Source organism: Salminus brasiliensis, chromosome 9 (genome assembly GCF_030463535.1).
Source record: "Salminus brasiliensis chromosome 9, fSalBra1.hap2, whole genome shotgun sequence".
NCBI lineage: Eukaryota > Metazoa > Chordata > Actinopteri > Characiformes > Bryconidae > Salminus > Salminus brasiliensis.
This window is the reverse complement of record NC_132886.1, coordinates 29,614,667-29,629,348: the sequence shown is the minus strand read 5'-3', so window position 1 is coordinate 29,629,348 and position 14,682 is coordinate 29,614,667. Positions and strand designations below refer to the sequence as shown.

Below are 14,682 nucleotides of genomic sequence, written 5' to 3'. Positions count from 1 at the left end.
AGTCACCTGTCGAACTGGATACTGGACTACCTCACCAACCGACCACAGTATGTGAGGGCACGGGACTGTGTCTCTGACTTGGTGGTCAGCAGCACAGGAGCCCCTCAAGGAACGGTCTTGGCACCGTTCCTCTTCACCCTGTACACTGCTGACTTCATGTACAGCTCACCGACCTGTCACCTCCAGAAGTTCTCTGATGACTCAGCGATCGTCTGCCTCATATCCAATGAGGAGGACAGCGAGTACAGAGAACTTATTCAGGACTTTGTGGACTGGTGTCTGCAGAACCATCTGCAGATAAACGCTGGAAAAACCAAAGAACTGGTGGTGGATTTCCGCAGGTGCAGACACCCCCCTCCATCAGTGAACATCCGCGGTATGAACATCGAGAGTGTGGACTCTTATAAATACCTGGGTGTTCATCTGAACAACAAACTGGACTGGTCAGTCAACACTGCAGCTCTCTACAAGAAAGGCCAGAGCAGACTCTACCTGCTGAGGAGATTGAGGTCCTTTGGAGTGCAGGGAGCGCTCCTGAGGACGTTCTTCGACACAGTGGTGGCATCTGCCATCTTTTATGGAGTGGTCTGCTGGGGCAGTAGCATCTCGACGGCAGATAAGAAGAGACTGGACAAACTCATAAAGAGGGCCGGCTCTGTCCTGGGGTGCTTCTTAGACCCAGTGCAGGTGGTGGGAGACAGGAGGATGACAACCAAGCTGGCATCCATGCTGGAGAACAGCTCCCACCCCATGCATGAGACTCTGGCAGCACTGGGCAGCTCCTTTAGCGACAGGCTGCTTCACCCCAAGTGTGTGAAGGAGCGGTATCGCAGGTCCTTCCTTCCTGCTGCCGTCAGACTACACAACCAGCACTGCTCCCAGCGGACCACATACACACACACTTAACTACACACACATGTTCATGTTCAGGGAATACTATGTGCAATATCCCACCCCCATGTGCAATTAAGAGTCTTTTGCTGTAAATAATATTGTTTATTGCTTTTTTAATTCTTATCTATATTGTGTGTATATAGTGTAAATTATTTATTTATCTAAATTTTTGTAACTGAGTGTCCTGCTATCCCTTTCTGCTGTTACACTGTGAATTTCCCCACTGCGGGACTAATAAAGGACTATCTTATCTCTTATCTTATCTTAAAAATAAACTCAAAAATCCTCCAGTAATAAAGACAGAGATCTTTACAATCAGCAACTCTGAATCGATTCACAAATATTAAAAAAAAATGTTCATTGATAACGTAATGCTGACAGAGCGCAAAAGGCCAAACTCTGAACTACAGAAGCGGAGCCGGGCGTGTGCATAACAGAGACACAAGATGAATAAGCAAGAAAAATGACTGAGAGCTCTCTGCATTATAAGCTAGTGTATGGAAGCAACTATAACCAGGTGCTGTCCGTTGCTGCCAACCAAAGGACCATCAAGCAAGTGATGTCAAAGCCTCCTCCCAACTCAAAAAGTGAGCGAATTACAACGAAGCAAATTACAAATTTTTATTTATTTGCATCTGTATTCAGTCGCTGAAAACCAGGACTTTCGCACTGTTGCGCACTCTGGAGCTCAGACACAGCAGCGTCCCAGCCCAAAGATATTTGACTGACAGAGTGATCCCCACACTCTACAATGAGACCAAAATCGAAGTCATAGATCACTGATGGACACGGGTAAGATATCTGTAACACGTGATGTGTGGTCATCCATTACCATGGAATCTTGTCATTGTAACTGTATATTTTATCACAGATGAGTGCCAGCTAGCATCTCATGTGCTCCAGACAAGAGCAGTGAATGAGGGGAGAGCCACACGGGTGCAGATATGGCGGAGCTGTTAAAGGCTGTAGCAGAGGGACGGCAGATCACCAAGAAAGATTCAGTTGTTGTTACTGATAACACATCTAACATGGTTGCTGCTGCTGCTGCTGAACTGGGTGAATTCCTACATGTGAAATGCTATGTCCAAATGCTAAACCTGGTCTCTCAGTGAGTGCTCAAGTTGTCAAGGCTTTTAGCAAGGGTAAGACATATTACTTAGTTTTCATTAGCTAGCTCCTTAGCAACCTACCAGTTGACTTGCCACATCTCTTCCATTTGTTTTATTAATAAAATAAATCATTATGGATGTGTTGTGAATACTTTGCTTTAAAAGTACCTAGCAGAGTCACACAGCGAGAGAAAAGAAATCCTGTACAGAAAAAAAAGAGGCATCGACAATTGTTTTATCATGGAATTGCAGCTCTTTGAATCATAATCCAAGTAATCATGATTCCCACCCCTATTACACACATATATATATATATATATATATATATATATATATATATATATATATTCAGCCACAGAAAGTGTGAACAGTGGCCCTGTCTTCATTACATAAATGCAGGCTTTGCTGGCAAGGCTCAGCATGTAGGAGATTAGATAAACACTTCATATGTTCAGATGTACTTATGCAGACATGTGCCTTACCTGCGCTATGACATCAGAGATAGAGGCACAGCCAACAAGAAAGCTGTGCTTGTGCTTTAATAGGATTCCAGCATGGGTCCATGCCTGGGAACACACACACACACACACACACACATAAGCTCAGATAAAATGGTTCACAAGTCAAGGGCAATTACACTGGCCATCAAACAGGATCTTGTAGATGTATTACCGAGGAGTAATCCTGACCTACTGTACCATGGCCTTATGGACGCACTGTGCCGTTCGGAAGCGACACCAAATGGCTCTCAGTGCGGATTGAGTTTCCTCCCCAGAGGAAGACTGATAGTCTTCCAGATTTGAACAGGCGCTGAGGACTGGCATTGGCTGCATAATGTACAACCACACAGGCCTGCGCACACAGACGTACGCACACACGCTCACAAACGCACATACAGTACGCGCTCCATCTGTCCCCGACAGCCTAGCCAGCTCTGACCGCTATTGGAGAGGACAGATCAGAGATAGTAGCATTCAACGTGTTTGATCAGAGATGTGGCTCACCATGGCGTCCAGCAGGGGAAACGCAGCCAGGTAGAGGAAAGCCTTCCTGGTCTTATTGCCCACGGACTCGTCCACATGGTGCAGCTTGTTGATGATGTAGTAGCCCAGGTCTGTGTAGGCTGAGTCAGGGGAGAAAGGGGACAGCAAAAGCAATGGTTTTACAGTTAGGAATGTAAAAAAAGTTAAATATTCAAAAATAAATGTAATAAAATAAACATGCTTCAAAGGTGAATTTAACTGCACAAACTCTGGATTGTTCAAATTTATTTTGTTCTATTTATTATATTAAAAAGTTATATTTATTATATAAAGAGTTCACCATCAATACTTTTATATTATATACTTATATTTTGAGTAAAACATCGAAGTTAACTGTATTAAAAAGTTACTTTAGACTATAAAATAACTAACTATATCCAGTACAGTAGAATAAGCACCAATGGGAAACCCTGGGCCTTTCTGGGTATCTGCTACATACATTTTCCTGCAGCCGCTGCTTTAGAATTGTTTTTAAGTGTCATTAAAATCAGCCAATCATGTTTCAATAGCCAAAGTGTCATCTGAATTTCTAGGTACTTTAAAACAAAGTACAAATATGCGTAACCAGGAAAACAGTGGCAGGAACTTTACTGAAGGGGTCACTGAAACTGCTACTTACAAAGTAAAACACATGTGAATATATTTTAGATGCTTCAGATCAATCATGCATGGTCTTTTACAGGCTTTGAAATGTTCCATTTTATCTAGAACAGCAAAACATGTTTTTTTTTGTTAGCATATAGCTAACATACCACAATCACAAAACTCTGCAGACATCTTTTAACCTAAAACGACGGACACAGATAGCGAAGACATAGGATGTGAAGGTGCAAGTCGAAGCCATATCGAGACCACAGAGAGCCACAGTAGATCACATTACTTAAAATTGACAAGGCAGCCTTTTTTTTAGTGTATTACTGATTTACGATCCTAGCCCTGTACAGTTCTTTTAACATCTTTCAGCTCAAAAAACAGCCAGACAGCTTGTTTTTGCAGTCTGGTTTCACTGTATTTCATCTTCATTTATGTCATATTTCTATTCCATATAAGCCTTTTTCCATCTATTTTTTCTCTGTAGAGTAGATAAAGCCAAGTGAGCTAGCCCACTGTTAAGAGATTTTAGTAGTAGAACTGAGGGCCTAACATGTCAGGTTAATTACCAACAGATATAGCCAATAACAGAGAAATACCAGAGAAATCAGACAATCAGACAATACCCAAAGTGTCATCTGAATTTCTAGGTTCAGCTTTACTGAAAGGGTCACTGTTAAACTGCTATATACAAAGTAAAATGCATGTAAATATCTGTTAGATGCTTCAGATCCATCATGTGTTCATGTCTCTCACAGGCTTTAAGTGTTCTATTTTATCTAGAACAGCCAAAAATGCTATGTCTGCTTTTTATTTGCTAGCATAGTGCTAACATATGACTTGAATCATATAAAAGGGTTTGCATAAATTAGCATTATCATAAAGGCATGACGAGTCATAGCAAAATAACATAACGCACAGCTTTCTGAAGGCACCGTCACTAAATCAAATCACTGAGGTCGAAGGTTTTTAGTCCTAGTTAATTTAAAGCTCAACGGCCTCACATACTGACAGACGTTTCACTTATTGATTCACTGAAGTCTTTCATACAGTTGACAGGACCTAGGATTTGTAACTTATACAGGGAACATCCACACATTTATTGTTAAACTGTATCTCGCTTTGCGGTATAAGCACAGCAGTGATGCCCAGAGCGTCTCAACCACATGCTACAAGGTGAAAACAACCTTGGCTAGATGTGGTGAGGATGTGGACGCAAAGCTGAAGGCATTCTGCCAAGTTCTAACAACGTGGGCTCTCATCCTATCATCATCAACATCATCTCATATTTTGAGAGAGTTGCCATCCTAAGCCTTGTAAAAACACGACCTATTTTTGACCTCGGCTGCAACAACTTTTCTGCAATTTGGTCAAGCGGGGCGAAACCGCGGAGATCGTTTTGGTGCACCAAGTAGGAGGACAGTAGCATTTTGCACAAACTGCTTAATGACCGTGTAATGACAGTGTGTAGATGACGCCATTTCTCCATGCCGGTGTCTATTTATGTGAAAGTGACAACAGCTTGGCAGGGACCCATCCATGCAAGAGGAACACACTGAGCATGTGTATAGCAACCGGCAGCAAAGCTCCTAGCGCCAACACGGCGGATGGGACCATAAGCCGAACGCGGTGTTCCTGTGCAGTCATTATCACTTGGGTTTGTGTACAGAGGAAAATTACAAGTCTGAGCACATCTGGCGCAACTGCTGCGGTCAAAATGATTCACACTGGGAGGGTCAAAAAGTTCTCTGTCCACAGCAAATACATTTGTAGGAAAGGGAACAAAATTGGGATCCCTTTACTGATTAGTGGGTGGGGTAAAGAAGCATGTTGCTATATAAATATATGAAAATCCAAATACTGAAATGCATCTTATTATTTGTTCATTTTTAGTGTAGTCAATTAGATCAAATTTGAATAAAATAGTATCTATTTTCAACATTTTAAGCAAGATTAGTGCACAATATAATTGTAGAGTAAAAAAGGAAAGAAGCACTATGCTAAAGTTTGGGTATCCCAACAGGGATTTGCTCTCAGATGACTTTTACCAAGGTCTTACACCTTAATTAGCTCCTTATGGCCATGGCTTGTTTACAGCCATCATTAGGAAAGGCCATGTGATGCAAATTTATAAAAAAAACAACAAGTGAACCTTTTTTCAACAATCTCCCAACAATAAGTGGATGCCCAGCACTCTGACCATTAAAATAACTGATGCCCACGAAGCCGGAGAAGGCTGTAAGAAAATAGCACAGCATTTTTAGGTAGCGCTATTCTCAGTTTGTAAGGGAATTAAGAAATGTCAGTTAACAGTAACAAAGTGGAGGTCAAGGTGAGGTCAGTGAAAACTTCAAAAGAGCAGAGCAGCACGACGACCCAAGAATTTTATAGAACTAGTACCCTTTTACAAGGTAGAGGGGGCAAAAATCCCCCAAACAAGAAATGGCTGCTAAAAGCATTTAGAAACTGTGGTGTTCATTAGAACTGATCGCGTAGGCTGCCTAATCCTTTGTTCTGAGCCCTTTGCCCTTTCTGTTATTTTGAAACTGTAAAAGATGAAAACTTAAAATATGAAAGAAATGGGTGCTCTGTAACTTTTAGCTTTTTGGAAAGCAGGTCATCTTTTACTTGCTTAGCTATTCACAGTAACACATATTTTGACCATTTGTGCCCAACATTTTGCATGCCACTGTACATTTGCAGCTTGCATAGGTTTGCGAGTTATCGTTAAGCGAGTCAGCTGGTAGTGTGTTAAATCATATACAACTATATATAACTAAATGAACCCTAAAATCATGTACGGATCAACTCTACTGTACTAACAGCATACAAGATGATGTGAAGGTAAAACCTAAAACCTCCAAATTTTGGGGTGAACATACTGACCAACTTAATGTTCCAAACCATGAAGTGTTGTTTTAATTAAATGTGAAAACATTGTGGTTTTAATTTCTCCTTGAAACCTTAGAAAAACAATGTATTGTATATAGTAAAAATGTATTTAAGTGTCATGATGTTAGGATTTTGCTGTATTGCTGTATGTCTTAGACATTTTATGTCATAAAAATGTTCTCAAAATATTAATCTGAGCAGAGACTGTTATTATTATTATTGGATTATTAACAAAAACAAGTATAAAGACATGGTTTGCAATGAGCACATTAAGCTTAGTTTTCCCTGTTTTTCTCTGTCTATGTTGAAAGACCAAATACCCAATCCCCATTTATGTAAATTCCCCTATCACTAGAAATGCCCCCAAAACTAGGAGGGTGAAGACTAGTGCATTTTCTCTGACGCACCTGGAGCCACTGCCACTGATGCAGCATTGCTAGGCAGTCAGAGCTCCCCAGCTCCAACACATCTAACAGACACCTATGCTAGGCAACATCACACCAGGGAAACAGAGGGAAAGAGAGAGCAAGGCCAGTTGTGCTCCCTTGGACTCCGGCTGCTGATGGCAAGCAGCATGACCTGAATTGCGAACCAGTGATCCTCAGATCACAGTGGCAGACCACTCGGAGCCCAGTTGTCTCAAATTAAAAATATACAAATATTGTGTGTTTGCCTGTGAAATGCATTATAAGATTAGAATAAATATAAATATGCACAAATATCCACAAATGTGTCCGAATGTGACTGTCAGTAAAGTCACAGATCTGTCGATTGGAAGTTTTGGGGGCTGACTTTTCTGTGAACTTGGACTTGTTTAGTTCCAGCAGCAGCTCACCTGATTTAAGCCCCTTTCATACATGCAGAACCTTTCTGGTAATTACCCAGAGATGCTGTGTGTGAAGGCAAATGTGTGGATCAAAGTACGGGCAACGTCAGAGTGAGCCCATGTGTTAACAGAGCAGGTTATTTTCCAGAGAATACCACAGCGGGTCATGCCGTACCTCCTGCACGTGCTGCACCTTAACTACACAGAACATTTCCTGTTGTCAGAACACACCTGACGCTGAACATATCCGGCTGTATGTTACACGTCTGGACCTATAATGTCCGGACCCGATCACTATATATAAAATACTTTCTCTGGGTTAATTGAACACTATTCATGTGAAATGTGGGTGTTTAAACTGCAAAAAAATGACCCAAATAAAAGGAGGGGGTAGACAGATAGACAGAAGGTCAGAGAAAGGAAAAAAAAGAGAGACTGACCTATCAGAGTGTGGAAAATGATGGCTATAGTTCCAGCTGCAACCATGCAGAGCACTGCCTTGGTCCGGTCGCGCTTGCTGTTGACGAACACCAGCCCCACATTCTTGAAGTCGCTCATAGGTCCAGTGAAGAACTTCATCAGGGAATAGGCCAAGCCATAACTGGCCAGCATCTCCACGGCATCCTCTTTGACGGTGGCGATCCCTCTGTTCAAAGCCTGCGAAGAACAAAAGGAAGAGCACAGACCCATCGATCAATACCACAAACCTGGAGATCGATCTATGTTTTGTTTACTTAGGAAAACCAGACCACTTCATTCATTCTAAGCAGGATCTCAATTTTGCGGCACAGCGATCTATTAAAGGTTAAAAGAAATAAACATCATTCTTTGAGGCTTTCAGTTTTACACAAAGACAGCTCTGTGCCCAGACGATGAAGCCCTACCTAGGTGTCCATTAACAGTAATCGTCATTCATGCCGTGGCCTAATCCTTAGATTCCTAAACGATTCTCACTGACCCAGTGCAACGTGATCTCGTTACCGAAAGCTTGACAATCAGTGTGCTCGAGAAACAAAAATCATAACCCCCATTTAACCCCCATTTAACTCGGCCTTTGATGAGCGACATTGTTCTGAGTAAAATAATAGCTTTGAGAACTAATGCCTGTGTACTTTTCCAAAGAGGACCACCTGGGAACTTTGCTAATCAGCGTCAACAGATCTGGCGTCAACCACCTCTCTTAAAGGATTGGCACCCTGGCTAACAGCTGCAGCATATGTTCGGTTGTACTGTGTTGAAAAGTCCATCCCTGTCAAATGTGTACAAAGTTGAAGTGGACATAGTTCAAATGTCTCAGCTGATGGAAAATGCTGATGCATAGAAGACATGCTTGTTCCACCACTGTCTGGAGACTTCTCCTTTTACTCAACGCCATGACTCCTTTTAGGCTGTAATTAGACATCCTGCATCACGCCATTTCCCACTATCTTAGGGAAAATAAACATAGCTTCTGGAGATTATATTTAGCTTATTCACACACTGTAATAAATGCTGGGTTCTTTTTTCTAACCAATCTTGGGTTGAACCTACTGGATCCTTTTCCTTGGGTTATTTCCACGGTGCTGGGTTGGTGTCTGTTCGAGATCATTCCAGAGCCAGTTTAAGAGGTGCCTGACCACGTCTCCTCCTGTTCTACTAAAAAATGACTAAGCAAAAAAAATGCCAGACCAAAATGGCTCAACAAAAACTGATTTTTCTAGTCTCTCAAATCTAAGTGTACAGAGAAAAGCAATGCAACCCTCCAGACAGATTAAGGGAAGTGAGACACCAGCATTCCGGTTACTGAGTGTTTGACTAACTGGTGAGCTTAGCAGTTCATTGGCTGTTTGCACTCATTAATATCATAAATGTACAGAAACCGGTGTCAGAAAGGCCTTAAAAGGAGTTAAACGGCCAAACCAGTTCATCCTTTACAGATATTGCACAAGAATGCCACTTAAACCCATTTCATTTGAACTCACCCAGGAGCACCCGCTATCGTCTGACTACCCCAGAAGACGTTATTGTGAGGTAGTTTATCTTACTAGATATACTATGATAATATATAATAACTCCTTAAAAAGCCTATGGACCACCGTTGGGCCAAAAGTGTTATTACAAACTTCTATTACCACAGACGAGCCCCACCAGTTTGTACAGAAGTTGCTGAGTAATATGCCTTAGTGTGTAATAAGCCTTAAGGGGTTAAGGCTGTACATGCTGCCCTGTTGCTTTGTCACGTGGTAGGTTTCTCCAAAGTGAAACTCATTGACCCCACTTGTTTGTGTTCATGTCGTAAGGGCAGGAGACTGTTGAGCATTTATATATTTATATAAATTTTTTTCTACAAAAAATATGCATTGATTGTAGATTTTGTTTAAAACTAATTGTACACCAATATTTTACATCTGATGAACTGTTCGGCCATGTAAGAAATAGCTTGGACAGTTCGTGCTGCGCTGAAAATGTACGAGTCCGACTTCAGAAGGTGTTCATGTGGTGCTTCCTGGTGGGAAACTCGTTTTACTCAATAAACCTGACACCACTTGAAAGAAGCTGAAAACCCAACTGCTGATTTAGCGGAGAATGATAAAACTTTTGGTTTGTTAGCAGGCTGGTCAGCTCTTTCCGCTCCTCGGTTGCCTAACCACAAAAAACAGACAGTGCGGCAGGTTTATTGTTTATTATTTATCAAACTGCATTTGAATTCATCTTTTGCCGAACTTTACAACTTCAACCAGGCAACCATATTCACAATATTGGACACAGCTGGAATTTGGCCTCTGCCTTTAACCCATCCGTGCAGTGAACACATACATATACACTAGTGATCAAACACAGACATGGTCGGAGCGGTGGGCAGTCATTGCTGTGGTGCCCGGGGAGCAGAGGGTGAAGTGCCTTGCTCTAGGGCCCAACTGCAGCAGCTTTCCCGGAGCTCTAAGCCACTGCCCCTGAGTAACTTGTGCATGCTTGCTTAGTTAGCGAGCGACATGGTCATGCTAAACTGTTAGATACATTGGTAAAAATCTTGCGATAGTTGTTCCTTGACTAAAATGTAACCTGAATAAAAAGGAAATGTACTACACCAGAGCTGGTAATGGCTAATGCTATTTTATCTGCTATGCTCAAACTTAGCTCAGTCAATTCCAGTGTTTAAGTCCCAACCCTGTTTCTGAACCTTAATTCAACTCTGGTTTAGTGAAATAATTCACACAGCTTCGTCAAATCATATTTTACAGGAATTAATAATCATAAGAATAATACACTTGGGGAGGGATGAATGGGAATGAATGGGTTAAAGAGTGATGAGGTTGAGCTAACCGAGACCTTAATGACCATGTCTTCATTTGGTCCCTTCAGTCTTTATTTACAGTCAGAGCTGCAGCCTTACTGCGGTCTAATTCTGCTGTCTTACGCCTTGCTGTCTGTTTGCTGACAAAGGTGACCTAGTTGAGGGAAAGTGAGATTGTGGATTCCACAAAGCCCTCGAGACCTCGTGTCCCTCCAACGTCCTTCCTTCAAGGTACCACATTCAGCTCCAAGTCAGGAAGCACACAGCAACCTTCACTTCTGCACATACATGCATGCCCACAAAGCAAAGAGTCCCTGTCAGGCCCAGGACTGAGGATGCTGGAGTCGATTTTTTTTAATTTTCCATTTGTCCATTTGTCTCCAAAGTAAAAAAAAAATACAATTTGTATCTCGATTTTCACTTTTTTACATAATTTGAATTGGTCAGTTGTTCTTTATGTATGTATATAATGTATGAAAATGTCATAATGAATGGACCAATAGAAATGCTTCTAGGGAAAGCAAGCCAACTGGCCCCCCAAACAATCTCCCCCATACTTCTTAGGGTGGTAGGCCTACTTTCTTCGTTTCTATGAGGCACAAAATTTTGCAGCATGCAATGCAATATAGTTTTAGATTTATTTTATTATACAAATATGGGAAATCAGTTGGATGAGCTAGCTGCTGGGTGAGCGAACAGCTAACAGATACATGAGCAACTGTTCCTTTACACCCATTCTAAAATGTTCCAATATGCTAATTTAGAGAAATATACTTCCACTCTTTATGGACCCAATACCACTCTTCTGATAATACCAGCTAGCTAGCCTAGTTAGCAAAAAAGCTATCCCAAAGCCAGCCATGCTACCTCTGCTTTCTCAGTCAAGCAACAACATTCAAAATAAGGCCCTCATTCATCATAACAGCAAAGTGTAAAATAATGTCATACAAAAATCAGCTAATTTATCACGTTCTGCAGTCCTGTTTACACACGACTTGACACCACTGTTTATTTTCTGATATCAAAACCTTAATGTTCAGCTGGTGTTTTCATAAGAATCAGCAGGTAAGAGAGATGTGTGGATCAGTATTCCAACTTAACACGGTACCCAAGTACCCATGTGCTCCGCCTGATACCATCACACCAACAGAACACACACTCCCATATCACTCTCATATCATTCCCCTCCTGCTGTGCTGAGAATGGCCCACCACCCCAGTAATATCTGCTCAGCAGTGGTCCTGTGGTTACAGACTACGGTCAGCAATTGTAAACCTGCAAAGTGCACCTAGGTGGTAGGCAGATGTTCCTGATCCAATGAGTCTGGATGGTGGCCGTTTCTAATAAGTTTCTAATAAGTTTCTAATAATAAATATGTGTATTAGCTGTGACATTAAATGAAGTGGTGACTTCTGTTGTTTTAAAAAGACCTGGATCGAATGTAGGGAATACAGGAGGTGGTAAAGAGATCACAGAGGGAATTCATCTGATGCAACAAGCTCCAACAAGGCAAACCCGAGAGGAACGGAAATGAGTGTCGAGGTTCAATAATTCATCTAAAGCCTCAGCTCTCGTCACCCCTTATCTTCCATATTCTTCTGTTGCTCGGTCACACACACACGCTCTCGCTTTCCCTCCCTCACAATGTGTGTGTGTGTGTTTGTGTGCACGTTTTCTTTGGTAAGCTACCAATTCATCTCCAGCGCCGTACATCAGTGTGCAGAAAGATAATAGATGTCTGTTAGTGGGGGCGGCCAGACTTCACCAGAGCTTCTCCACACATCTCTCCTTCCTGCTGATTTTCTGCAGCTCAGAAGCAGATCAGGTTCTTGTTTTATTTGTCTAGGCCCCCCACACACTCTTTAAAAAGGGGTTCTAGTTTAGTACAGGCACTGATTCTATATACAACCAAATCAAGGAACCATTTGGAGGTTAAAGGGTTTTTTTTGCATTGGTGGAAAACCAAGCTTTTGAACATGGTTCTCTACAGAGCTTTAAAAAAATGATTCTATATAACGACAAAAAGGGTTCCACTATGATCAATATGGACACACCTGGCAGTACTATATAGAACCCTTCTGTTTATGGCGTTGTTGGTCTACAGAAGCACACAAAATAAAAAGTGGCGCAGCCGTCTAAAGGCCTTGGTGTCCAGTTGTAGACATGATGTTAGCCTGGTTTCGCAGAACAAAATGACATAATTGCAAAGAAAATGAATGACCACAGACATTGTGTGGATGCTTGGTTGCCCTGCCATGCAAATACTAGATGATCCATCTCATTCGTGCACAAACACACCACGCAGCAAAGCATTTGATTGGTCGAAGAGGCAGTACCTGACAGCGTGCAATAATCATGGAAATGCACATAGTGTCACTGGCAGTAATGGGGTGGTAATACACGACAGCCAACACTTTAGAAGCTCTTATAAGCTCACAAAGGTGGGTCTGACTTGGCACAATCCTTGCAAGCTTCATTTTCGCTTAAGCATGGGCTTCATCCTCGATCCCCAGTGATGCCACAGCTAGCTGTCAAACTAGCTGGCTACCAGTCCCTGAGAGCCCAACTGGCCTCACTCTCTCTGAGTGAGTAGGATGGCCCTTCATCACCCTCTTTCATGACACTGGCTTGGCTAACATGGGTGTCTGTCATCAGGCAACAATTAGTGTTCTCATTCAAACACATTCAGTTCTCCACTGAAGACCCTGCCTTTGCTGGTAGCACTGTGTGATGGTCTTAGATCCTGGGTGGGAATTGGGCAAATTGCAGGAAAAAATGTGGCTTGTACAATTTAGAATTCAAATTCTGTTACTGCAAATGAATGACTTTTACAGAAAAATGTATGACTTGGGCTCCACTTCATTAAAGCTACGGTATTTGGTTGAGATGAGCACTAAGCTTTGGAGCAGAAGCAGGTAAAGGTAATTGTTCTATATTGAATAATGACAACCTGAATGCTTAAATGGTTCTTCATCTGGTTTAACGGTTCTTTAAGGAAAGGAAAAAATATTGTACAGGATATTGTACAGGATATTGTACAAGTCCTCTTAAAAGTTTATTATACAAGGCTCAGTTTAAGGGCAATGCAATGGGACACTTGGTTTTTAAAATATTTTCTTGCACTGTCTAAGATAATTATACAATAATTAGTAATATCCCCTTTGGACTGACAGTATATTACAGGCTGTAATATTGTAGGCTGAGGTCAACATCCAGTATTTCATATTACATAGTATTGGGACACTTCCTTATTCATGGTTTCTTCAGAAAAGAGCGTATCCTGCTTTTGTTGGAGCATCGCTGTGAGGATTTGATTGCATTCAGTGACGAAGCATTTGTGAGGTCAGGATGTTGGTTGAACACCACTCCAGCTCATCAAAAACTCCCCAATTCATCTTAAAAGTACTGGATGGAGCACCCTCATTCCAGAGAACACAGTCCCTCCACTGCTCCACAGCTCAATGCTGGGTGGCTTTATACCCCTCTAGCCCTCGCCAGGCATTATTCATTCATGGAGCCAATAGGTTCATGTTTATCTGCTCCAGAAAGTCCTGTTATATTGGCAAGACATCTATGCAGGGACTAGACAAGCTGTGTGTATGTTAGCTGTGTAGTAATATTATATCCTGTCATATATAAAGATAGTTATTAATAGTAGTAGTAGACTCTTCTGGAGTTCAGTAAACACCATAATCACGTATTAGCCAAATCTAAACCCCTGGTTGCAAAGCTGATGTGATTAATTAGCCAGGGCATGCTTGATATCTAATGTTTGCTTCTTTAGTTGACAATAGGAGATGATAACAGCTAATATTGCTGTTAGCAATAAAACAAACTCTACTTTGAGCGGGTTGGTGACAGTCTGCATCCAGTGTTTGTTAGCAACATTAGCCTACCATCTCCAATTGTAATTGTAAAAGAGTGATAAACCAAGTCAATCTGATGTTTCCATCAAACTACTCCTTAAAGAGCCATTTCTTAATGTAAATATGTAAAAGATAAGATAAGATAAGATAATCCTTCATTAGTCCCACAGTAGGGAAATTCTCAGTG

General features: G+C 41.6%; 1 protein-coding gene across 1 annotated transcript in view; it reads right to left on the bottom strand.

Annotated features, from left to right (window-relative positions):
• The window catches only part of ankhb (ANKH inorganic pyrophosphate transport regulator b), a 40,857-nt gene that overhangs the window by 22,772 nt on the left and 3,403 nt on the right, over window positions 1-14,682 (bottom strand). The window contains exons 2-4 of the mRNA XM_072688168.1: window positions 7,796-8,012; window positions 3,008-3,126; window positions 2,486-2,569 (exon numbers count right to left, since the gene is read on the bottom strand). Coding sequence (XP_072544269.1) covers window positions 2,486-2,569; window positions 3,008-3,126; window positions 7,796-8,012 — 420 coding nt within the window. The remainder of the gene's footprint in view (window positions 1-2,485; window positions 2,570-3,007; window positions 3,127-7,795; window positions 8,013-14,682) is intronic.